Source organism: Podarcis liolepis (assembly GCF_965112155.1).
Source record: "Podarcis liolepis genome assembly, chromosome: 8".
NCBI lineage: Eukaryota > Metazoa > Chordata > Lepidosauria > Squamata > Lacertidae > Podarcis > Podarcis liolepis.
Window position 1 is genome coordinate 63878377 of NC_139560.1, and position 25655 is coordinate 63904031.

The following is a 25655-nucleotide window of genomic DNA, read 5'->3' on the forward strand; positions in this document are numbered from 1 at the left end:
GGCCAGTAGCCAGAGATGGTTGGAGTTGTAGCCCAAAACATCTGGAAGGCACCATGTTGGCTAAACATGGTGTAGAAACTAGTGTATTGTACAAAGGTCAATTTTGCATTTGTTGCTCTGTCCACCTTTGCCTCTGACTATGCTCACCCCTGGCACGTGGCCCTTGGAAAGGAAATACAACCCTTGGGCTGAAAAATATTTCTCATGTGTGGTGTACAGGATCACAGCCTAACACTGTATTTATATGCTTCTAAGCCCCACTGCAAGGGATCCGGGGGGCGCTGTGTGTTAAACCACAGAGCCTAGGACTTGCCGATCAGAAGGTCGGCGGTTCAGATCCCCGCAACGGGGTGAGCTCCCGTTGCTTAGTCCCTGCTCCTGCCAACCTAGCAGTTCGAAAGCACTTCAAAGTGCAAGTAGATAAATAGGTACCGCTCCGGCGGAAAGGTAAACAGCATTTCCGTGTGCTGCTCTGGTTCGTCAGAAGCTGCTTAGTCATGCTGGCCACATGACCCGGAAGCTGTACGCCGGCTCCCTCGGCCTATAAAGCGAGATGAGCGCCGCAACCCCAGAGTCGGCCATGAGTGGACCTAATGGTCAGGGGTCCCTTTTAAGCCCCACTGCATTGGCTGTGGGTCTTGCAGTCCCAGGTCAAGTGAGTAGAGGACTGTAACCTGGATCCCCACACACATCCCCCCCCCCACAACACAGGGTTAGGGCTGTCATCTTTGGCACCATCTCTGCTCCTTGGGGTTCAACAGCAGGTCTAACAAACAGAAATGTAGAGGTGCCATCTGCTATGTTTCTGTGCGCCTGGGCGCCATTAAAGGTGCAGCAGCCATAAAGAAAGAGATGACAAACAAATGAAGCGGTCTTATCTCCAGTCTACAAAACTTGGACTTTGTATTGTGTTTGGCAGAAGTTGAATGAAGAAAGGAAGTCATAAAGGGTACGTGTCCTCTGGTGAGAGTTGCCACCTTTTCCTGGCAGGGCTCCTGAGCACAACAAACACAAATTGAGCAGTTTTCCCTGACAAGAGAAATTAGGTAGGTGAAAGTTTTCATGTCCTAGAGATACTAGCAGCAGTGCCCGGTGCTGGCTGGGAATTCATAGAAACCAACAAATATTGTGATTTTTAAATGGATAATGCAGTTTGTGAGTTTGGATCTGTCACATCAAAGTCATGTTTCGATCCACCATCTTGATTCAAAATGCCATTTAAGACTACTGCTCCTACCTCAAGAACCATCATGCTGAGTTTGGTGATGATATCCCAATAGGCGTCTAAACTCATAGAGTACAGATGGGCAGATAAACCAATTCTCAAAATATATAGTTGACAGCAAAGAGATAAATCTACCTGCTGAAGTTATGCCACCCATACAAATGTTGTAGGCATAAGAGCCATGCTGGGTGCAAAAATTGTTGAATGGTTTCTTTAAATGTAAAGGTTCATCATTGTTCCACTCCATGTGTATGTCTTTAAGGGGCCAGAGCAAGGGCCAGAGCAAGATAACGAGACCCAGCTTTACAGCTGTGTAACATAGCAGGTGCTGCTGAGTTGTATTTGATTAAGGTGTGTCAGCATCTGGGTGTAGTATATAAGGAGCAGCACCTAGCTCTCCCATTACCCTGGGGGATGGGTTGGTGGTTGGGTCTGGTCTGTTGATGTATTTAGTGTTAATGGAGTTTTTGTTTTTCTTATTAAAACCTTCTTTAAGTTATTTTTGAGTCCTTTCTTTTTAATGCATGATCTCCCCAGCAAGCTCTCTGCAGCGTCACTATACTGCAAAAAGCCAACAAAAATATCACAACATTTCCTCAGGCTTGGGAGAGGCACATGTAGCTCAGAGGCTGCAGCTTCTCAAATTGCTCCAACATCACTAATTTTAGAAATGAACCAATGATCTGCTCACACTTTCATTTTTATTCTCTTCCAACAGCATAGAGAGTGGTATCGTCTGAAAATATTAACCTATCCTGACATTCATCAGTATTCATTTCTATTCTTTAATGTTATTTAAACCACAAAAGTCAGGTCTTCTTAAGACCAGCCCTTTTCATAAACCAAAAGAAACAGGACAGAAGACCTGAGAGAGAGAGAGAAAGGAGAAGACAGAAGACCTGGGAGAGAGAAATGAGAGGAGCAAACAGATGTTCATCACATATGCATAGATCAATGGAAAAAATAACTCAGCCAAAGCATGTGCTGTCATTGCCGTGGGGCAACAGCTTTTTCATATGCCAACAAATAACTTACTTTTTGTCCGGTTTTTATAATCTCTGCAGTTAGTTGCCAACTGTCATGGGATGGTGTGAGCCTTGCAATGTCTTAGGCTAAACAAAAAACAAAATAGGATGAGGAATTAACACATTATATATATATGAAATATCCAACAGGTATCAGTACCATTGCAACTCTGCTTATTTTGGAGTATTGCTTTGCTTCTCATGCCTGCTTCCTCTATAAGTAAAAGGTGGCTTTAAATCAGTCTATGGGTATTAAAATGCGGCCTTCCAGAAACCAGGTAACCAATTTCAAGTGGCACATCCTAATACATTCATTTGGAAAGTATAAAGTAATTGGTTTACAATATCCAGGGGGTCACCAACCTTTCTGGGCAATGGGTGCATTAGGGATTTTGAGGACACCAGTCCCAAATGGACTGGTGCAAGGATATGCTATAACATAAAATGGCTGCTGTGGGGATGTGGAATAACACCGGGCAGCTGCCACATAAAAGTGGAAAGAGAGAGAGGGCCACAAAATTGTGAAAGCATCCCCGGCCAGTGAGCCAGAGTCACAGAGAACCTCTCCTCGTTCCAAACAGACGGGATGGTGGGTGCTGAATTCTGGCATCCATTGAAATGTGGGCCTGTTTATGGGGCCATGTTCAATGTTGAGCCAGCGCAAACAAGAACCGAGCAGAAAAAGCAAACAGTCTCCCATACGTTGTGAGTGACCAAGGGGCTATTTAGTGAGACCTTTTTGTAGGCACTGGTGGGCACACTGTTGCTTACATGGTACTGCACTGGCAACATGGAGAAATACGTGAACTGGCCTAGGTTTTTAAAGTTGCCTTCAACGGTTTTGGAGCTGGGCCACGTGACACAAGAGGATAGCTGTCGCAGGACCCCAGACTCTAATGTCAGAAGGAAGGTGTTGAAACTTTTGTCTGATTTAAAGTCTGGCCTACCCAGTAAACAATAGAGAATCATGTCAGCCACATCAAGAGAGCAAAGAAATGCAGGCAAGGGGATTAGTGAAGATGCAGAGCATGAAGCAACACAGCCGCCATCTTGTTATGGTACCTCAGGGCTCTCACAAGTAGAGGCAACAATTTGGGGCGAAGGCCAAATAAAATAGCTATTGAATCCTGCCGTTAGATTAGTAGTAGCGGATACTGTACTAATTAATAAGGAAACCTGTAATCAAGACAATTGTAGTCTTTCCCATTAAATATTGCCATGTAGACTCTTCCAAGTAGGAACCAAGGTTTCACAGCAGAAGTTGCAGCTTGGGTCCCTTGGGAGGGTGTTGTGGAGACTCCAAGTACAGGACAGAAGGCCAATTTTAAAAAATAAAATAAAATACTAAGCCTGAAATCTTAAAACACACTATGGAGTAAGCCCTATTAATTACGGTGGGGCAAATGGTTACATATTCTTTTCCTTTCTTTCTACAAAGGACGTGCCACATCAAATGTTATTTACATTAAAAGTAACCATCTTTTATGCCCTCATTTGGTACCTTTTTATATATATTTTTCAAAAAACTTACGAATCTCAGTAAGTATCTATTTCTAGTCCTTTTTGTCCTATGAGGTTGAAGTTGAGGCTCCCTCTAGAGGCTGTGAAAAGTATAGCTGAGAATTAAAATGTCTTCTCCCAAGCATGGCTTGGAGGGGTGGGTCATTTCCCCCCTCATTCACTAGCCCAGTTTTTGTGCTTGGCTGCAGCAAAGGAACAGATCGCTCTGCCCCTCCTCCTGCAGCAGCAGCAGGCTTGGTTTCTGTGCCGGCAGCTGAGAAATCTTTAAGTTTCTCCTCTGCCAGTGTGGAAACAGAAAGCAGGCTGGCAGAGAAAAAGCAGCAAACCACCCCCCTTTTCTTTGCCCACAGTATTTCCATGCCAGTCTCCCTCTAAGGCCAACATACAAATCAGGCAGTTTTCCTGAAGTAGGATAGAGAGAACTATTCCTCTTCCACCAGACCTACTTATCTAGAGGACATTCCATATATAGTGGTACCTAAGTTACAGACTCTTGCTAACCCAGAAATAGTACCTCAGGTTAAGAACTTTACCTCAGGATGGGAACAGAAATTGAGCAGCGGCAGCGCGAGGCCCCATTAGCTAAAGTGGTACCTCAGGTTAAGAAGAGTTTCAGGTTAAGAACAGACCTCCAGAACAAATTAAGTTCTTAACCTGAGGTACCACTGTACTCCTCTGCAATGCATTCCCTGTAGCCTATGGCAATCAGGTACATTGTTAAAAAGTTGTGGTTGCTGAGGTGAAGAGGGAGAGGAAGAGTGAATAAAAACATAAGAGTTTAATTCTAAGAGGGGGCTGAACATTCAAATGATGCAAACTGGTTGCAACGCTGTGCACAATTAAGTGTACACATCCCATCAAATGAAGTGAGGCTTAGCAACGTGGAAGTACAGTGGTACCTTGGGTTAAGAACTTAATTCATTCTGGAGGACCATTCTTAACCTGAAACTGTTCTTAACCTGAGGTACCACTTTAGCTAATGGGGCCTCCTGCCACCGCCGCACAATTTCTGTTCTCATCCTGAAGCAAAGTTCTTAACCCGAGGTGCTATTTCTGGGTTAGCGGATTCTGTAACCTGAAGCATCTGTAACCAGAGGTACCACTGTATATAGGATCAATGGCACTCCGCAAAACACACGTTAGAAGATGGAACCGGTGGATACCAGGAACATGACCTGAGCTTTGTTTATCTACACACAGTTCTGCAAGTATTCAAAAGAACCGAGTGAGAGATGCTCCTAACATTTTTATCCCCGCTCTCTGCAATTAATAGTGCTTTTCCTCCAAAAACCTGATTTAGAAGGCCAATAAACAGTCCTGTCACCATTTATTACTGGGCCAGAAGGCAAGTCTCTGCTGATTGCAGGTGAATTGCATACCAGTTGTCAGCTGTACATCATACAGAGGCACATTTCTCTGAAAAGGCTCAGTACACCCAAGACTAAAATAGTATGTGTGTGTATATCTCCAGGTTTGAGAAATACTGATTTAAGACCACTGACACATATGTGAACACCTTGCTTCCAATTAAGCATTAAAGCAAATGCTAGATTTTTATTCAAAAGCCAGCAAAGCTGGTTTTGTGTGCAGAAGCTGCTGACGATGCAGTATTTTGATGAATGAATGCTACATTAAAAAGGATAAGCTTCTTTTACTGTTGGGAAATGACTGCAGGTTTGCTTCTGGCACCTATGAATTGGAACATCACACCAAATACAGTGGTGCCCCGCAAGACAAATGCCTCGCAAGACGGAAAACTCGCTAGACGAAAGAGTTTTCCGTTTCGGAGGTGCTTCGCAAAACGAATTTCCTATGGGCTTGCTTTGCAAGACGACAATGCCTTGCAAGTTCCTGCGGGGTTTTTTTCCTCCCCCCCCCTTTTTCTAAGATGCTAAGCCGCTTATCAGCTGATCCGATCAGCAGATAAACCGCTAAAAGCCGCTAATAGCGCTAATCCGCTAATCTGTCAATGGGCTTGCTTCGCAAGATGAAAAAACCGCTAGACGAAGAGAATCACCGAACGGATTCTTTTCGTCTTGCGAGGCACCACTGTATGAATGAAAATGTAGACTGTAACACAATCCATTTTACTTTAAGACAGTGTCATTGAAAACACTGCAACTGTTCTGGAATATGTGAACCATCTAGTCCATGATGGTACTGGCATTATTCAAAGGTTTTTAGGCTATCTGTTCTGCAATTTATTTTATATTTTAAAAGTGGCGTAAACTAATGTTATTGGGCTCAGCCCTCATCTCAGAAGCAATTATTTTGTTTGACTTCACAACTGCAGTGTTATCCATATTTTACAGCAAAAGAAAGAGGTTTTTTTTTTTTTTAAAAAAATGAACATTTATTGGGATTGAATTTGTTATTGGAATCCACAGTGCAACTGTTAGCCCATGAATTTATTTAGCCCTCTAATTATAGACTCAGTATCCATACAGAGAATATTTTCAGGTTTATTTTAAAACAGAAGGGCACCATCAGTAAGGTACAGTATATAAAACATTACTGTGTGCAGCTGTTTGAGCACTCTGGCTCCTTAAAAGGCCGAACCAGATAAATATACCACTGAAGTTATAGTTTGCATTGCATTTGTTTAGCCTAAACACTGTAGGCACATCTGCAGAATTGTGCCCCAAACAACATGGCAGTGCTTGTTCTCTGAACTCTGATTTCAAATATTTTGAAAACAAATGGTAACACTTGCACAACGAGATCCAAATAGATTATTGCTCTTACGTATCACAGATCTTCAGTCTGCAAGTATCCACTCTCATTGAAGATGGAAAATGCTCCTCTTCCAAGTTTTACCATTTGAACAAGTACAGTGGTACCTCGGAAGTCGAATGGAATCCATGCCAGAAGTCTGTTCAACTTCCAAAACGTTCGGGAACCAAGGCACAGCTTCCGACTGGAAGCCGCGGAAGTCGTGTTGGACATTCGGGTTTCAAAGAACTTTCAAAAGCCAGAACAACCACTTCCGGCTTTCAATCATTCGGGAGTCAATATGTTCGACTCCCAAGGTGTTTGAAAACCAAGGCACGGCTGTACTTCTAACAACCAGGAAGCCGAAGGAACAAAAAATTATCACAGAAGAATTAATCACAAAAGCAAGTATCACTGGCCCAGTTTGTATATAATGCTAAACCAGATTAGCACAAATGCTTCACCATGAATGATCAAGTCAGAAAATGCTGGCCATTTGGTCTCCTGTACAGCTGCCATGCTATCAGAAGCGAAGCCATGGTTTGCCATAACATTATAGTCAAGCCTGAACTCATGTTTTTTTCTCAAACAAACCAAAAGTTCCTATGTAACACTAAGCCAAACCACAGCTTACTTCCTGGTAGTGCAGCAGGAGCATGGAAGATGTCATGATTTTCTCATTGCATCAGCACACCTTATTTGCTTATGCTACTGTAAGCTATAATTTGGCTTACTGTTATGTCCGAATAAGGTCACTGAAGTGTCACAAGCCAACCGAGAAATAAATGACACATTTCCAAAAGAGAAGGCGAGGATTTAATTTAGCTGTCCAGCTAGTAGAGCTCTGCTGGTTTTCTCCCATCAGGCAGGAGGAGGATCTCTAACCCTTCACTTGCTGATGAACGACAGGAACGAGGTACTGCAATAAGCACTGCTGTTCCTTCCCCTAGTCCATCCCATTCTAGACCAACACAAATCCAGACACAGCCAAGAATGAGGATGATCAACCACCTTTCCAAGCCTGGCTGTTTTCCTTCCCTACCCTCTTCCAGCATACCATCAATACTGTGGATTATGATGAATGGGTAGACAATTTTCATCGCTGTGCACGATACAAACTGCAGCTGTTCCAATGTAACGGATAGTTTTAATTCGTGAGTATGCATATTTCTCCCTATACACATTATTATTATTTACATATGCATGTACATCTGCTTTGGAGCATGAAAAAAGAATCTAGCATCGCTCTGGCTGTTCACACTACTAAACTGCAAAATACAACTTGTGTAAATTTCTCTGGACTGGCCAACTGCCTTAAAAGGACTCCATTTGTTTTTATTTATCCACCAAGAAGACATTCCAGGTGTGAGCTATAGACTATATGCATGGGTACACAAGCAAATCTCGGTGACTGGTAACAGTATGTCCCTTTCACATTGTTCCTTTGGTGGCCACCACAATAAATGGCCCAGGGGGTTTATTTTAATATCGAAACAGCAACCCATTAAATCACGAATGGCTAAAGCTGCACATTAGAAATGGCAGCCATGATTTATTTCCCCTTTTTCATCTTTGCAGTCTTCTCTTTCCGTTTCTTCACGTGCTTTGGGGTCTTGTTTTTCCTCTTCTCTCTCTGAGCCTCTTTGGCTATCTTCTTCCATTCCTGGAAAAAGAGAGTATTGTGAATAATAGGCCTAAGTGACCAAGTGGACTCATAGAATATTACAGGTTTTATTTATGAATGTTTATGTTTTAATGCTGCGTAATTGGGTTTTTAAGGCCACTGGCCCCATCCAGCCCAGTACTGTCTCAGCAATGGCTCTCCAGGCATTTAGACGAGGTTTCTCCCTCGCCCTAGCTACAGATCCTAAAGACTGAACCTGAAATCTTTAGCACACACAAAGCATACACTCCACCACGGAGGATGCATCTGAACAACTAACCTTTTTATCCACGCTGGTTTCAGCAGGTCGATCTTTAGGATGGACAGATTCTTCTTCCTGCTCTTTGCAGCCCAACTCTGAATGGTCAGAACTATCATTGTCCTCTGAATCAGATTCTGCCTCCTCTCTATTTTCAAGGAGAGCAGGGACCTAAAAGGCAGACAACATAATTGTGTCGTTCTAGTTCTGGACTTCAAAGTGTCAAGAAAAGCTCCATAGGAAATAACGCTGGACACACTACAATTCTAGAGAATTCTTCTTCGTTCTCACTTAAATCTAATTGTTTTTGTAAGTTCACAAAGGAGTCGATGTATGTTGCTGAACTCTCTCTTTCTTCACGTATTGTACCTATTTATACAATTGCTGTACTTTTCCCTCAGAGAATACACACACACACACACACACACACACACACACACACAGCCATAATGACCTGGAGCCCTCCAGATATTTTGGACCAAAACGCTCATTATCCCTAGCCATGCTATCAGGAGCTGATGGGAATTGTAATCTAAAATATCTGGAGAATATTACATTGGTGAAGGGTACTCTAAGCCAGGGTTTCCCAAGTTTGGGTCTCCAGCTGCAAGCTAGGATTGATGGGAGTTGTGTTTCAAAACTAGCTGGAGAAACCCTGCTCTAAGCTAACTCTTAAGCCAGGAATGAAGAATCTGTGTCCCTCCAGGGCTTGTTGGGCTACGATTCCCATAAGCCCCAGCCATCATGGCCAATGGTCAGGGATGATGGGAACTGGGAGTCCAACAACATCTGGAGAGCCTCAGGTTGCCTATTCTTGCCTCAACAGCTGGTTGAACACATGGAGCATCAATAAACCATCACAAATCTACCCTCACAGCCAAGTTTTTGTATCCGCTCACATTGCCTCAAACACAATGATTTTTTTTCCCTGTGAAGTCATCAAGCATAAAGTAATCAAGTAATGAACATGAACAAGCAAACTAGGTATTGTATATCATCACAGGAAGAACTGTTCTAGTAGCTAAAAGACCACTGTAAAGACAATATGCAATTTGATTCTAGTGACAGCAAAGCAGCCTTAGGATGGAAACCAGGTAACCATTTCTAAACTGGGAGATTACCGTATTTCTCGTCCCATAGGACGCAGCTAGTTTTTTTTTGGGGGGGGGGAAATAAAGGGGGAAAAATTCGCTTTATTTCCCCCCCCCAAAACCAGGTCGGGGAAACCAAACCAGGTCGGGGAACAGCGGTATGGCGGTGCTCTGCCTCCCCGCTGTCCCCCGAGTTTGTGGGGCTGGCCGATGTCTGCCCGGCGCGTGGGGCGCTCTGCTTCAGGAACTCCCGCGGGCTCCCCAGGCTTGCTGATAGCTTCCTGAAGCCTGGAGAGCGAGAGGGGTCAGTGCGCACCGACCCCTCTCGCTCTCCAAGCTTCAGCGAAAGCCTGTATTCGCCCCATAGGACGCACACAGATTTCCCCTTCATTTTTGGAGTGGAAAAAGTGCGTCCTATAGGGCGAAAAATACGGTAATTAGGCAAGGGTACAACCTGCTCAGGAAAAGCTGGAGATTTGGAAGAACAATTCCAATATCAAACTAGGGAATCCTGATTTTTACGGAGGAAGAGACTAGATAACCCACAAGGCTTCTTCCAGTTCTACAATGGCATGCCAATTCATGGGGAAAGGGAGGTTTGCTATGGTTTGGAAAGATGTCTGAACTTACAAACTACGGCTTGAAATGGGTTTGTAAACCACTGCTAGTCAGTGTCACTCATTTGTGACAAATCACAAACCACAGCCCTACCTCCAGAGGTTGCTGCACCATGGAGAGGAAAGTATGGATTTATGAAGCCAAGGGCTGGGAAAATGAAGGCAGACAAACAGATCTAAGCCATCATCTGCTGATTGTGTATTGTTTGGTATGATGTTTGACACGAGCTTATGATTCCATAGACTAGGATATTTCAGCTAATAGAAACAAAACATTCCATATTTCCATATTTACCCAATACATACATACAATGCAAATTCAATCTAGTGAGAAGCTTCAGACAAAGTGATTTTTACACACAGAAGAATACAATCTCAGACTTACCTTCTGGACACCTGATAAATCCTTCTTTAACCCTGTCACAGTCTGGTAGAGAATCTGCATCGGAAATAAATATAAGAAACTTAGAATAAACGTTTGCATTTATATAGCACGTTTCAAATGTCCAAAGGCTTCATATATATTATCCTGGTAATCCTTCTCAATGAGCCTTTTGGGGAAGCAGCAATATGAAGCTGGGTGTCTCCAGTCTATGTCCCTCAGCCTACCAATTACATTACATTACATTACATTACATTACATTACATTACTACATTACATTACATTACATTACATTACATTGGCTCAGTTGACACAAAGCACTGATCACTGCGTCAAGTACTCAGTGTGCGCATTAACCCCCTGCTGTTCTGTGAATACAGGCACTTATTCATGCATGCAGGCATACAGATTTATAAACTGATTCATAGCCTCAAGCCATTGAAGCAGTGTCCAAATGAGATAAAACAGACACAAAAATCACCAAGTCTTTACGAAAACTAAAGCAATTTCTACAAACAACGAAAAACCTTTTTACAAGAGAAACAAATAACATTTGATAGAATGATTGTGTCACCCCTTCAGGGAATGCTTTCATAGACAAAAAAACACACGTTTGCAGTAGATGTCTGAAGGTAAAGATGCTAGGCGCTTGTCCAATTTCAATTGGTAACTTATTCCAGAGGGCTGCAGCGGGAATGCTAAAAGCCCCCGTTTCTAGTACAAACTACGCATAACTCTGGGGCACACACTACTCTCAGCAGTGCCTTATCTGAGCAGCAATTACCAGGCAGGGATATATAGTATGAGGCTGTCCCTTAGGTATCCTGTCCCAGTATTTACATCATGACCATCCCTTTTATAGTAATAATCTACCATTTCTGAGACCAACTGAGGCTATAATTGTAGTACTATAAATAGAGGAAGAAAACAATGAGAGGTTTCCTTTAGGAACAGTTTTATTACACACTTGCTACCATCGTTGCAGTGTATCGTGGTATTCTGGTCAGTATGTGCAGCCTCAAATTCCACATAGTCCAAGGGTACTTACATTATCTTGCTGCACATTTAAGGCTGTCTCTTCCTCCTTCAGCTTCATCATTATGTCAACATCCCTTTCGTAGTTCTTAACTTCAGTCAGAGTTCTTGGGATATATGCTTTCTTGAACACCTAACAAGGCGAAATAACCACAAACATTCATTCAGTTCTGCAATGTCAATGTTTTAATAAAGGGTATATGACTAGGACACGAAAGATCGTGGACCTCTGACATGATGTCTAGTTTGGTTCTCAGGTATATGTTTACGTGGACAAACGACATGGAAATCAGATGGCCTAGATTTGGCCAGTAGCAATTGTTGTAATTATGTCAACATATTTAACAGCTGGCAGGATTAGAAACCTTATCTGTGATCACTGTGTTCCTACACTGGTCATATTCCCACATCGTGCTAAGCCATGGTTTACCACAAGCTGCAGCAAACCCTGGTCTCGTGTGCCCTATTCCTTCTCCTTCTCCTGGAGGAGTTCAAAAGCTTTCACCTCCAGTTAATGACAGCTTGTAGTGTTATCTGGATCCAGAACTGTGAGTAACACAAAGTATGGTTCGTTTTGACGACCCAACCTGTGGTTAATGCTGGCTTTTGTGAAACCAACCATGGCTAGTGTTAACCACTTTGCCATACGGACAACAACATGAGAAACCATGGTTTGGCATGATTCGGGAACACTGCCATTGTGTAGCCCACATGGGAACAGGTGGAAACACTCAAGTGTAGAAAGAGAAAGACTGCAAGGCCAATAATCTCACGGACATTTAGATACTGTAAAAACATTTATAATAAAGATACTGCAGAACATTGTCAAAGTACTGATGAACATTTCACAGAAGAGACACAACAGATACAGAAGACGTGGGGGAATCCAGGCTCTGGCTTACCTCTTCATCCACATTATCCTGATTGGACCTTTCCTCCTCTGTCCTCTCACACGATATTTCCATTGCCTATAGGATATAATGCAAGACTTTTAACAGTGACTTAAAGCCCACCAAGACCTAAATGCTCTCTATGTAGCCCTAAGAAATAGCTCTTCCTATTTCAGTCACCGCTACCACTCCCAGAGGGGCTGTCCCTGTCCCAGAATAGGCTTTCTACAAGGCACTGCCTTTAAAAACAGATGGGAAATTTGAATTGGTCCAAAATATGCAGGCCAGATCTTTGTCCAGAGCATGTAAACTCTTTATTCTTTCTCAAATTCACTGGATGCTTGTTTCGTCTGGGCTCAATTAAAACTGCTAATTTTGCCCTTCAAAGCTCTAAATTGTCCAGGTTCTGGTTACCTTAACAACTCTCACATCCGATACAGAACTTCTCATGCTTTAAAATCAGCTTTGGACGTCTTAATACATGTCCTGTGGAAACACATTATTCTCTGTGCCTTCTTTTCATTGCTCTATTCTTTTTTTTTTACAGACTTATAATCCTTTAAAGGTTTGACTATTGCTGTCTTCATATTACATTTGTGGTTTTTTTACTTTACTTATTATTAGCATTTTCAATGTACATGTTGTACTTCTGTTGTGCATTTTATGTTGTAAAGCCACTCCATATGCCATATGAGTAGAGGAATACAGCACAATTAAGCAACTAACTGAACTGAGTGGTTAAGTCTTCAACCTTATATAGCTCCAACCGTCCCCAGCCAGGTCAGGGATAATTTGATCTGTAGCCCAAAACAACAGGAGGGCACCAGTTTGGGGAAGGTTAACTTTGAGAATTAGTGTAGAGTACTAGACCAATAATGCAGACGTTATAAGTTTGTGGGAAAGGACCGAAACAGACACACTTTTTTTTCTCCCTTCATATTTCATCAGCAGTGTATGTGTATCATACTTCCGTATCTATAGCAGGATGCAGAAACCTTTGCAAAAACAACATCGTTGCTATACACAATAGCTAAATCAGCTTTCATTTATAAAAAGAGAATTGTAAGAGAGTTGAACCAATATCTTCCCTCTTAATGCTTTCCCATAGAGGCAAAATCTCTAAAGCTTTACCTTTTCAAGGTAAGCATCCATGTTCTCGTTTGTAATAGATGGATCTGTAACGAATTCAAAGAGTTCTCTCACCGTCATCACCGCAACATTGTACTTCCGGAAAAAAACTGCCAGAAAGGACCAAAGGCGATATAAGATATTCGCACCTATGCAAACCAAATGCAGTGTGGAATATCTGAACTCTTGTAAAATAAAAAAATTACTAGAATAACCCTGTTATTTGGTGGAGTCCTCAAGAGTTATCCTGGACAGTTGATGTTGAAGCAACCAATCTTCAAAGCATATCCGAGTTGAAATATCATTCGAGATAACTCAATAATAATTTTAATTTGCAGGAAAATCTATACCAGTGCCCATTCAAAACTGTATGTATGAGCAATTGGGATCAGATCCATGCATGCAAATCTGTCACGTGACAGGGGATTAAATCATGCACACAAAAATATTCAAGATATCCAGGATGTTGATGTTTCTTGGCTGGAACTCACCATTGATGTTAGAGCAGTCTTTCCTCAGGAATTCTAAAGCATGTGGGTGGTCGTGTTCCACTGACTGGGACACATCTATGATGTATACCTCACCACTGTGATACCTGGAGAAGTGGGAATAAGCAACATGATGCTATTGTTAGTACTGCTGTTTCTGAAAGTTTACTAGGGACTTTTTATGGAACATTCTACCACTTAGGGTGAAAGAGGGAGGTCATTAGAATTTCAGCTAATGTAAAGCACAAGTCATTTCTGTGAAATAAGTCCACTGTATGCCCTACGATTGTTTTGTTTACTGAAATAAAAATGAATTATTATTATTTTATTATTATTTTCTACTTGAAAGCAGAGGGCAGATCAGAAGATACAAGGCTGATCAATGCATTTTAGCTATTTTCTTAATCTCATTTCTTACTTCTCGCCATAAGCCGAAGCAGGAGAATCTAAGCGCAGATGCCAGAGGTGTCTTTAAGATCCATGAAAAGCTGGGTATAGACTTATAAAAGATACTTGACCAAGGTTTTAACTTTAGGGAAACCTTGGAAACAGAGCCGAAGGAGCATGTCAAACACCTGAATCTTAGGATGGCAAAAGATGCTTGATCTAAGTAAAATTGCATCTCTCGCTCTACATATTTATATTTATACTGCAGAAAGATAGCCAACCTTCACTGAACCCCCAAAATGGTTTTAGGAAAAAAGGAGAATAGAAGCTCATTTACAATTGACCTCATTTTGTAGGATATATTCAGCTTTTCATTTTTCATTTTGTTTCTTGGAAACTGCACCAATTTTTAAAGAGCTCTTGTGTAACAATGACACAAATCATTTTTCAAATTCACAGGCTGTGGAGCCAGGAGGGCAACACCCTAGCTCCAGGACAGAGTTGTGCAAGGTAACATATACGGATGAAAGAAGTATCAACGTTCAGCTTCTTTAAAACATACAGCATGTTAAATTCACTGAGATCTGCATGAACGAGCTTGGCATCTTGGTACATTCTTCTCATGTATTGTATGACTTGCAGATACAACTCCCGAGCTTTGGATTCCGACAGCTGGGCGTTTTTCAACAATGGAGCAGGCCTTGGATCAAAAGGAAAGGGGGAGAGAGAGAGAACAAAAAACACCAGAATATAATCAACAGCTGTCCTCCTCCTTCTCCAATACCATACCCACTTTGGCTAACAGAATGCGAGCTCTGCTGAGTCAAGCCAAAGGCCCATCGAGTCCAACGTCCCATTTCCCACAATGGTCAGCTCATAAGTAGGACCAGAGTGTTACAGCACTCTCCCCAATTGCAATTCTCAGAGACTGGTATACGGAGGCATAAGCTACTGGAAGAAAGGGTCAAAGACAACACCTCCCCTTGTAACCTATTTTCAAATACCTGACTTTTGAATAACTCTCCACTGCATTATACACACACGCAAACACACACCTATTCCCCTCCCTTCCTCTACTTTTTTCTTCTTCTTTCCTTTTTTTCCTTCTATGGCGTCTTCTATATATCTATCACAGTTACTATTATTATCACTATTTGTTTTATTTCAGTAGACCTCTCTCTCACTTCCTTTGCGCATATGTCTTTTGTATTTGCTTATACAATGGGTGGGGTAAGCTAATCAAGTATGTATAGTAGTACCTCGGTTTTCAAACGTCTCTTTTGACAAACGTTTTGGTTTTCAAATGCCGTAAACGCTTCAGTTTTCTAACACGCCTCAGAAGTCAAACACGCCACACGGCTCCGCTGAGTGCATATGTTATTTTTTTTCATATTTGTTTATTAGATTTGCAGACCACCCTTTGCGCCTCGGTTTTCGAACATTTCAGAACTTGAACGGTCTTCCGGAATGGATTACATTAGAAAGCCAAGGTACCACTATATTCACATCTAACGAATTGTATCAGTTATTCGCATCTAACTAATTATATTATGTTTCTCCCCGTTTGCTTTCAGATTTTTATTCTTTAGGCTCCCCCCCCCCCAAAGCAATGATGAGACAGCCCTGTCTGAACTACATGATGATACAAGAGCATTTTTTTGAGATAGATAGATGAGAAAACTCAATAACAGAGCTATGGACTTGCTTCTGACTAGATACAGGACTGAATTGCTAATAAAGTGATTTCTTTATATAAAAAATACACAAACACAAACAAAGTTTCTGAGTATACTTACATGTCATTTTTGCCAATAAAGCTCATAACAAGAACGTGGCTTCTGAGCATAATAGGTTCTGGGCATGGAATTTGGGCTGTATGTAACCTACAAAAAAAAAGGCCCCCCAAAATGATACTATCCAGCATGAAGGGCTTTTTAAAAAACACTTGTAACACTTACTAAAATGTTCTAAGTTTTTTTTTTTTAAGGCCCATTAATAGTTATAGCACAAAAAAGACTCCATTTATCTGTCAGAAAGGTAAGCATGACTTGTGGGGAAATGGGAATGTTCATCTATGGGAAAAGGGACTGGGGTTAGCAAAATTCTCATCTCTTGAAACCCTAGGATTCCATTTTAATTTCCCAAGGGAGCCCATTAAAATGTTCATTTGATCCACTACAAAATGGAGCATAGCAGCCTTTGCAAAGGTGCTCTGGACTACAGCTCTCTGTGCCTGACGGCTGTTGTAGGCTGGAACAGCTGGACGACACCAGGTTGATGAAAGCTGGCGTATGGGAACAAAGTCTTGGCCAAAATGTTTGAAAAAGGTCACCTTGTTAAATTCCTCATTTCTTTTTCTGCCCACGTCTTGACCATTTTTCTTGGGTTTCCTTTACAGTAGCCATGGCGAAACCTTGAGATAACAACAACAGGCAAATGCAATTATAAAAAAAAAAAACCCAGCATGGAAATTATTGTTATGGAAAATGTCAAGTAAGCCTGCACACATAAGTAAAAATTAAAATCTCAGACTCACCTGAACTCTCCACTCACATACTTATCCCGATCTTTAAACATCAGTATCGACGTTTTATAAATCTTTATGGCTCTGTTCTCTCCGTTTGCTGTGTTGGCATGATATACATTAGCCTAGCAAATTGCAAATAGGCAAAACAAAAATGTATCATCTGATCTTTATTCAAAGATAAGGACCCTGTTGCTAAAAAAAAACCCCCATAGTTTAAAGATTACAATCCAAGGAGATCTTATACTACAAAAGTCTACTTAATCCACCAAGCTAAAGGCAGCCCAAGAAACCAATAGGTTCTACTGCCTACCTGGGCTACAAAAAACAGGTTATTAAGGACTAAGCAGACCAAAATACAAGGCTAACAGGTCAGTACAGTGGTACCTCCGGTTACGAACTTAATTCGTTTCGGAGGTCCGTTCTTAAGCCGAAACCGTTCTTAACATGAGGCGCACTTTCGCTAATGGCGCCTCCCGCTGCGGCCACCACGCGACTTGCGCTCGCATCGCGGGGCAAAGTTTGCAACCAGGAGGATCTACTTCCAGGTTAGCGGAGCTTGTAACCCGAAGTGTTTGCAAGGAGGACGGTACGTAAAACGAGGTTCCACTGTACCTGTGCAGCCCTCTTCCAGAAGACACCTGTGTAGAACCACATTTCTGTTTACATTTTCAGTCCCAAAACACTTGGATCATGAACAGAAGAGGCAGGTGGGGGCATACCTGCATACTTCTGCATGCATGTGCAAACCATGGATCCAATGATGCACACAATTTGCATGAAGCACACAGAACAAGATTCCTTTCATGAAAATAATAAAGATGGATGTAAAGTTCTCGCGAAATGAATCCTGTTCTGCTACACTGCTGTACATACCAAACCCACTTATTACCGTATTTTTCCATCTATAAGACACCCCCATGTATAAGACACCCCCTATTTTGGGGGACTCAGATTTAAGAAAATGGGGGGAGATGGCCCCGTGTATAAGACACCCCCTAATTTTTGACATTTTTTTAAAGGAAAACAACCTAGTCTTACACACGGAAAAATACGGTAAATAAGATCAATCATCTAGCACAGGGACTTCTAACTGGCAGCTTGCAAGCTGGATCTGACCCCCAAAAGGTAATTATTTTTAAAGATCAGAATTCACAGGCTGGATTACATTATGTTCTGTGTTACAATCACCTGGATTCTGCTTCTAATCTTCTCACAGCATTGATTGAGGGTGGAAGGAAGAAACCACACAACTGCAGCTCACCATCATAACACTAAAACATTGTTTAGTGTTGTGTACAACCTCTCCATTGTCTTTGCATGCTTATACTGTATAATTGGGACGCAGATGGCGCTGTGGGTTAAATCACAGAGCCTAGGACTTGCTGATCAGAAGGTCGGTGGTTCGAATCCCCGCAACGGAGTGAGTTCCCGTTGTTCGGTCCCTGCTCCTGCCAACCTAGCAATTCGAAAGCACATCAAAGTGCAAGTAGATAAATAGGTACCGCTCTGGCGGGAAGGTAAACGGCGTTTCTGTGCGCTGCTCTGGTTCGCCAGAAGCAGCTTAGTCATGCTGGCCACATGACCCGGAAGCTGTACGCCAGCTTCCTCGGCCAATAAAACGAGATGAGCGCTGCAACCCCAGAGTCGGCCACGACTGGACCTAATGGTCAGGGGTCCCTTTACCTTTACTGTATAATTGTCTGCCGCTTAAGTTTGAACTAAATTGGTTTTTATTTATATTTTGAAAATGTGATGTGTGTTTAATTGGGACCCTCTTTTTAGTCTAATTGTTTTAAACAGATTACTATAGCCGGCTCTTTTTGTGGTGAAACCAACCTCTTTTCCTGTGCTGATGCAGCCATTGATCTCCGATATGACACCTCTGGTTAGCATCTTGAACAGAATCATTCTAGTCCTTGGATCCAGAACCTCAGGAAAGCAACAAAACAGCCCTATGAAATGGCATTACTTGGAACTTTTCTCTTGCATTTATTGGTCCCATCGATATTCTCACATAAAAGAGATTATATAAAATAATAAAAAACACAAAGAGAGCTAAGAGCATTGGGGGTTTTTTTGGAAGCTAAGTGTTAGATTAGTCCAAGCCAAGAATTAGAACAATAAATCACAGTAAAAATGGTTGATTAAAATGGAGTAAGTAAATATCAAGATTTAAGCAAAAGTGGAAGACTAAAAGCTACAGAGCTATGGACACCCACTACAGAATTATTCAGGACTTACTTCTGAGTAAATGTGGTTGAATCATTTTATTACGACAGTTTGCTTTTTTAAAAAGGTGAGGACTCTTGATTTTTATTTAAATGGGGATTTTTTTGCAACTGTCTGATACTTTGCGTGACTTACTTGTTCCACTGTCGCTCGGTCTGACTTGTCTTTCACCCGGTACCTAGTGGAAACAAAGGAATTTCATGATCCACTACGCTTCATTTGGATAATACTGAAATACAAATGTGTCATCCTCACTACTTACATTTCTGCGTCTCTCTGCCTGGACTTCTCAGTAACTTTATTTATAACAGAGTCAGCAAAGTGTAGCCTGTCTTGAAGAGGGGAAAACACACACATATAAGGAAATTAACACCAATACATTCCTCTTTCGCCTACCCGCACTTCTCAATTTAAAACTAGTTTCTGACTCTGCAGCCTGAAAATGCGTCACGCTCCTTATCCAAGACACATCAAGAAAAATGTCCTTGTTGCAATGTCTGTAAAATAAAGCCATTACACACAACAAAGGTACTACGTTTGGCTTCTTTGTAGTCCAAAAATCATTTAAACACAAGTACAGTGGTACCTCGGGTTACAAACACTTCAGATTACAGACTCTGCTAACCCGGAAGTAGTACCTCGGGTTAAGAACTTTACCTCAAGATGAGAAAAGAAATTGTGCGCCAGTGGCGCGGCGGCAGCATAAGGCCCCATTAGCTAAAGTGGTACCTCAGGTTAAGAACAGTTTCAGGTTAAGAACGGACCTCCAGAACAAATTAATAAGTAACCAGAGGTACCACTGTAGTTTCAGGCCTGCTATTTCAGCAGGAAGTGAACAATACAAAGAACTAGGCCAGACTCTCAGAGACTCCTCCAACACCCTCCTAAGGTTTCAGACAATGGCACACAAAAGAGATGTCTATTACATTGCTCTCACATAGGCATGAATATACTGGGGTGTTGAAGATGAAATCTGGTACGAATAACTTCCTTCTCTCTCCCTGTGGCCAAAGGAACTTAAGGTTTGCTCCAGAAGTAACTAAGGGAGTGCTGTGGGATGCAGGACCTGCAAATGGAGGAGGGTTCAGTGATACCTGCTGTCGTGCAGACAGAGGAGAATGGGCTGTATCAGAATAAGAGAACTTGTAGCTCTCCCAATGTTGTTGGACTCGCAACAATGATCTACCCTATCCAGCGTAACCAATCATCAGGGATGACGGCAGTTGTAGTCAAGCAACATCTGGAGGACCAGAGCATCCCTGTCCTATGACAGCCATAGTGTGCCATGTGCTACACAGAAAATATGATTAAAAAAGAATAGCTTAAAAAGAAAAATATCAAGTTAATCCCCCCCCCACCGTGGCCACCCAATGGTTACCATTACGGTACAGTGGTACCTCGGGTTAAGAACTTAATTCATTCCGGAGGTCCGTTCTTAACCTGAAACTGTTCTTAACCTGAAGCACCACTTTAGCTAATGGGGCCTCCTGCTGCTGCCGCACTGCCGGAGCACAATTTTTGTTATCATCCTGAAGCAAAGTTCCTAACCCGAGGTACTATTTCTGGGTTAGCGGAGTCTGTAACCTGAAGCGTCTGTAACCTGAAGCCTATGTAACCCGAGGTACCACTGTATAGTCTTTTAAAGCAGGGCTGGTTTTCAGCATTGTGATATATCAGCAGCTAAATACCATGATATGCTGATATATTTCTGATTCTGGAATGTAACTCGACCGTTTCTTCCTCCCCACCGAGATACATCGGCCAGCCCTACAGCTGATCAAGTCCTGTGCCCCCTTGCATGAGCTGGGGGGGGGGGGTGTTCTCTAAAGTGTAGGCAGGCAGGAGCACAGAGCCTGAGAAACACATTTTCAGGCTCTGTGTGCCTGTCTGCAGTTCTTAAACTCATCCTGATGAGTTATATTAGGGAGTGTGACACACATGGATTCACCAACTTCAACCCAGCAAATATGGCTGTAGGGCACGGTCCTTAGCAAATACCTATTTCTAGAAAACAAGAATGACTGCTCTTACCTAGATTGATTTTATTCTCAAACTTTCTTAGGGCCTTATCTGTAGGAGTGGACATTTTGGCCGCGTTGCAGCTAGGAATTTGCTTATTGGCCTGAAACAAAAACAAAAGAAAGAAACCCTGTCACACAATGATACTCCCGATCTCATAACCAGAGCTATACAATCTGGACATCATGCTTGCACAACCCATCCCTTCTCATGCAAATTTCACAGACCATCCACCTGGGTACAAAAGCCCAATCAGCATGTGAAGTCAAGCTCTGATAAACACTTTAACCATGGTTATGCCTGGGAGGGAGGGGTATGTTTGCACCAGAGGAAGAGGGAGCGTGCGTTGCTGCAACTCACTCCAGATCCCTCATTAAAGAGTTACAGAAAATGGGGTTAAAAAGGACCTTGGAGGTTGCCCAGTCCAGGGGGAGCAAACCTGCTTCCCTCCAAAGGTTGTTGGACTACAATACCTATCATCCCTGCAGGTGTAGCTAGGATCTAAACCTGAGTCCGTCTAAAAACTCACTTAAGAGCAACAAGTTGGCACCCTCAAGCCACACATTCCTTGAACATACCTGAGGGTTTCTGCCTGCAGATAACGGATTTCGCTTCGTGAGCTTCCCCATGGCATCGTCCCAGTCCCAATCGCTGTCCTCCTCCTCCTCGCCACTCTCATCCAATTCACCCTCGTCTGCTTCCTCACATAAACGTGGCTGCTGCTTTATAAAGACCGCCTTCTCCTCTTCAGCTGCTTTCGAAGCCTGTGTGCGTTCGCTAACGTATGTATTTTAAAAGCACGTATTTAGTAAAATCATGATAAACACATCAAGTTGCACAAAGCCAGCAACACAGTACAACTAGCTCCCTGTTGTCATCATCATCAGTATTATTATTATTATACTGAAATAGTACCTTGGACCACAGATTAATTGCTGCTTTGCTGTTAGCCGTCCCAGGTAAGTTCACTGACTACCTTCCAAGCTTCCTTGAGGCTCAGTGTCACACCTGGGAGATTCCCCCTTGCCCCTCTTGTGTACAAGAAGGGTGACAAGGATCAAGGCGACTTGCAAGCCTTTCCAAGGTTCATGCTCAGCAAAGCCTGCCCCTGGAAGACTGTGGGGGAATGCCTCTGCAAGGACTCTAAGGCTCAGTGGTACAGCATCCGCTTTGCGGTTCAATCCCAGGCATCTCCAGAAAACGTCACAGTTTAAAACCCTGGAGAGCTGTTGCTGTTCAGTGCAGAAAATACTGCGCTAGAGGAACGAATGATCCTGTTCAGTATGTGGCTGCTTCCTATATCCATGCCTCCAATGCCCACATCTGTAAAAGATGGGCTCAGGCACATCTACTATGCGAATATGCTTTCACATGATTGGAAACCCTACATGAAGAGGGTTCTCAGTCTTGCAGCAATGTGTCCATGCTTTTCTTTTCCAGACACCCACACTGAGCACATGGGTGTCAGGGTCAGGCAGCATGACCCAACAGCCTCTTCTGCAGGCTGTATGTGCACGAGCAACTTCTGAAGAGGGCTATTGGTGATGTTGAAACCGATGAAATTTTGAAGTAGGGTGTATTAGTTCTGAACTTTTACTATAACTCAATTTAGTTTGCAAGTAGGCAGAAACAAAATAGATTTATCCTGTATATTATTATTACAGATATCGTAGACAATAAAAGAGAGAAATACAGCTTTGAAACTTTTTTTGCTGTAATAAGATTCAGTGTTTCTTTGGTTGTTGGATTCCATCCCCTCCCTTCCTTTCATTTGATCTGCATTTTAAAAGAAAGTGCTACTGTGAAGTTATCTAGGTTGGCACTTGACTACTGGGAAGGACAGCATTGGTGGCAGTTACATATTTCGGCTACTTATCCACGCCGGTCTAAATTTCTGTGCATCTTCCTTATTGATAAGTGAATTAGCTGAAAGTCTTATAAATAACATTATCGGATCATAGATACCCCTCTCTGTATGAATGGAGATGCACGAGAAATCCAGCAAGAGGAACTGGGAACGAAAGTACAAGCACGATTGATTATTAGGCCTTGGATACTGTAAACAAGATATGGCAGCATTTGTAAAAACTGCCTATAACTGAAGCCAGGCCAGAAAGTCCATACCAGAAACATACTCTTGACAAAATCACATTTCATAATGTGGTACATTATGGAAACTGGGCCCAACCTATGACAGGTTAGGAAAAGGAAGGAAAAAATATCCCCAAATGTTCTGCTGCTCTTCTGTGTCAACATCACATTGCTACTCTCTTTTTCTCCCCATACTTCAAGCAGCCTCTCCGGAAAGATGACTCTGTGGAGCTCTGTTCTTCCACACCATCTGAAAATCACTTTCGACAATTCTATTGTTCCATTACCTGTCTGAAGATTCCGCATCATCAAATTGCCCTGGAACTATTTTGCTCATAATTTTCACCCTGTAATTCATTGCGGCTAGTAGAAGATCTCCAATGCACACAACCCTGATCCACTTCCTGTAAAATATTATTGGACAATAAGACAATGTTTTACACACTATATATTGCGAGTGGGTGGGTGGTGTGCATGCTGTACTCATCCAAGTAGTAGGCTCAACCTGTTACAATATTCCATAACTGATTGTTGTCCGATTGTTGTGTTAAGGCTGTTTTATTACGATTTTAGCATTGCTAGCTTTTTTACTATTCTTGTAAGCCATCCTCCCTATGGGAGGAAGGGTTGGTTATAAGAATGATGAAATAGTAAATAAATGAAATAAAAACAATTGTTCTTGTTCTGGAAGGAAGGATTCAAGCACATACTGGGAATTTAGACTTGAACAATTAAAGCGGACTGAAGTGCTCCGTCCAATCCCCTAAAAACAAAAACAAGATTTTCTGAGATTAGGAAAAGGATGGTGAAATTACACTGGGAAGTGTGAGATGAACCAATTCAATGGGAAGACGTGTAAGTACTCCAGAAGCAAATTAGAGCGAATGCTCATGGTTGCAGAACTGTTAAGAAGCCAGAGCAAATACTCCATAACTCGGAATAATATTTGCACAAGCAAATCAGTATAAACAGGTCATCTGGAGGTGGTGCCATTAACGAACTTGACCATTATTTGACCATAACCCTTTTTAACCACTCAAATACCCATCTCCAGGGTTTGGCAGGCTGAAGATTAGAACCCTTACCCACCACCCAACAACTGCTAGGAACCCAAGTTTGACAAACACTGCTCAACTAAGTCTATAGAGCACAGAACCAGGAGTGCAACTATTCCAGATCATTTCACACAGCACACTTGACTACAACCCCGCCTGGGGACTCGCACGAAGCGTGGAAATTATACGTCTCAACAGAGCAACGTCCTGCGTGTACTGTACATCCTACAGAAGATCGCGCCAGGCTAGACTTCACCTCCGGCTACTCAGGAGGTAGCACAAACTATAGGAGGCAGCCTGCCTTTTAACCAGGTCCGAAACTGTACGCGCCTAACCCTGTAGGCTCTGCTCCGGGGTCCCCAACGCGGCGCCCGCAGCAGCCAGCAAGGGAAGAAGCGCAAAAGCGCACTCGCCGCCCAGGCCTCTTGCGGGGAGCGCTGCTTTCGGACAAAGGTCCACGCCAAGCCCCGCTCCGGTTTTGCGTCTCCCGTTTGGCCAGGCCTCCTCTCCTTTCCCCCGGCGCCCTAGCCGCTGTTTCTTCCCACCCCGCCGCCCGTTTCCTGCTGCCCAGGCCTACCTTTCCTTCCACCGACACGCTGCCCGGCTCCGCAGGGCTCAGCCCAGCCCTCTTTCTCCTCCTCCCCTTCTCCCTCGCGCCAATCCGGGCGCCCGTCGCTGCCGGCGCCTGCCCAATTGAGGGGAAGGGGAGGATCGCGAAGAGGATCGGAGCCAGCAACGGAGGGAGGGAAGGAGTTTCGCTTCGGCGCGGAGAGGGGTGGATGGAGAGCCGGGCGGACGCGCGCATTGCATAGCATTGCGCCCCCCGGCCCCTGAACCATTTGCGCGAGATGCACTTCGATGCATTAAACGCATCCGGAGTTAGGAAGATGCGCACTCTGATCAAACCCAGTCCGGCTCCGGGTTGAATCTTTTAATTTCTTTTCTGAACTCAAGATTTTTTCTGCACGTGTCTGCTCGGAATCTGCCAGCCAGGGCGAATTCAGTGGGACTTACTCCCTGGTAAATGGGGTTGGGATTGCAACCGCCCTGAAATCTTTTGATGAAAGGCGGAACAACAACAACCACAACAACAATAACCTTAGACTGCTGGCCGACGGCTTGCAGGTTTGCCGCATGCATCCAGTTATGAGACAAGGGTGTTGGACTTAGATGTGCCATTGATCCAACAGGCTCGGTTTATGTTCTTATTATTCTGCTATACGTTCGGTCTCTACCCTTTCTCGGCACCCAAAGCCCTGTGTCGATCCTAGGCGGCTCGTCTGAGCACAGGGTCAGGCAAGGGATCCCATG

General features: G+C 43.0%; 1 protein-coding gene and 1 long non-coding RNA gene across 2 annotated transcripts; both read right to left on the minus strand.

Moving 5' to 3' along the window:
- Positions 1 to 554: 554 nt before the first annotated feature.
- Positions 555 to 4102, minus strand: LOC310714461. The gene is made up of 3 exons (XR_014529799.1): positions 3782 to 4102; positions 2261 to 2337; positions 555 to 1029 (listed from the first exon to the last, which is right to left on the minus strand). It is a non-coding gene; the product is annotated as an uncharacterized lncRNA (long non-coding RNA).
- Positions 4103 to 6096: 1994 nt separating this feature from the next.
- RIOK1 (RIO kinase 1) lies at positions 6097 to 25029 on the minus strand. Its single transcript, XM_083519410.1, has 18 exons — positions 24922 to 25029; positions 23577 to 23693; positions 21777 to 21975; positions 21211 to 21301; positions 19442 to 19511; positions 19315 to 19357; positions 18787 to 18879; positions 16960 to 17072; positions 16756 to 16836; positions 16220 to 16306; positions 14986 to 15123; positions 14040 to 14143; positions 13552 to 13658; positions 12433 to 12498; positions 11544 to 11663; positions 10499 to 10552; positions 8427 to 8576; positions 6097 to 8146 (listed from the first exon to the last, which is right to left on the minus strand). The coding sequence occupies exons 2-18, from the start codon at positions 23645 to 23647 to the stop codon at positions 8036 to 8038; spliced, it is 1698 nt and encodes a 565-aa protein (XP_083375536.1). The 5' UTR covers positions 23648 to 23693; positions 24922 to 25029; the 3' UTR covers positions 6097 to 8035.
- Between the last annotated feature and the right edge of the window lie 626 nt (positions 25030 to 25655).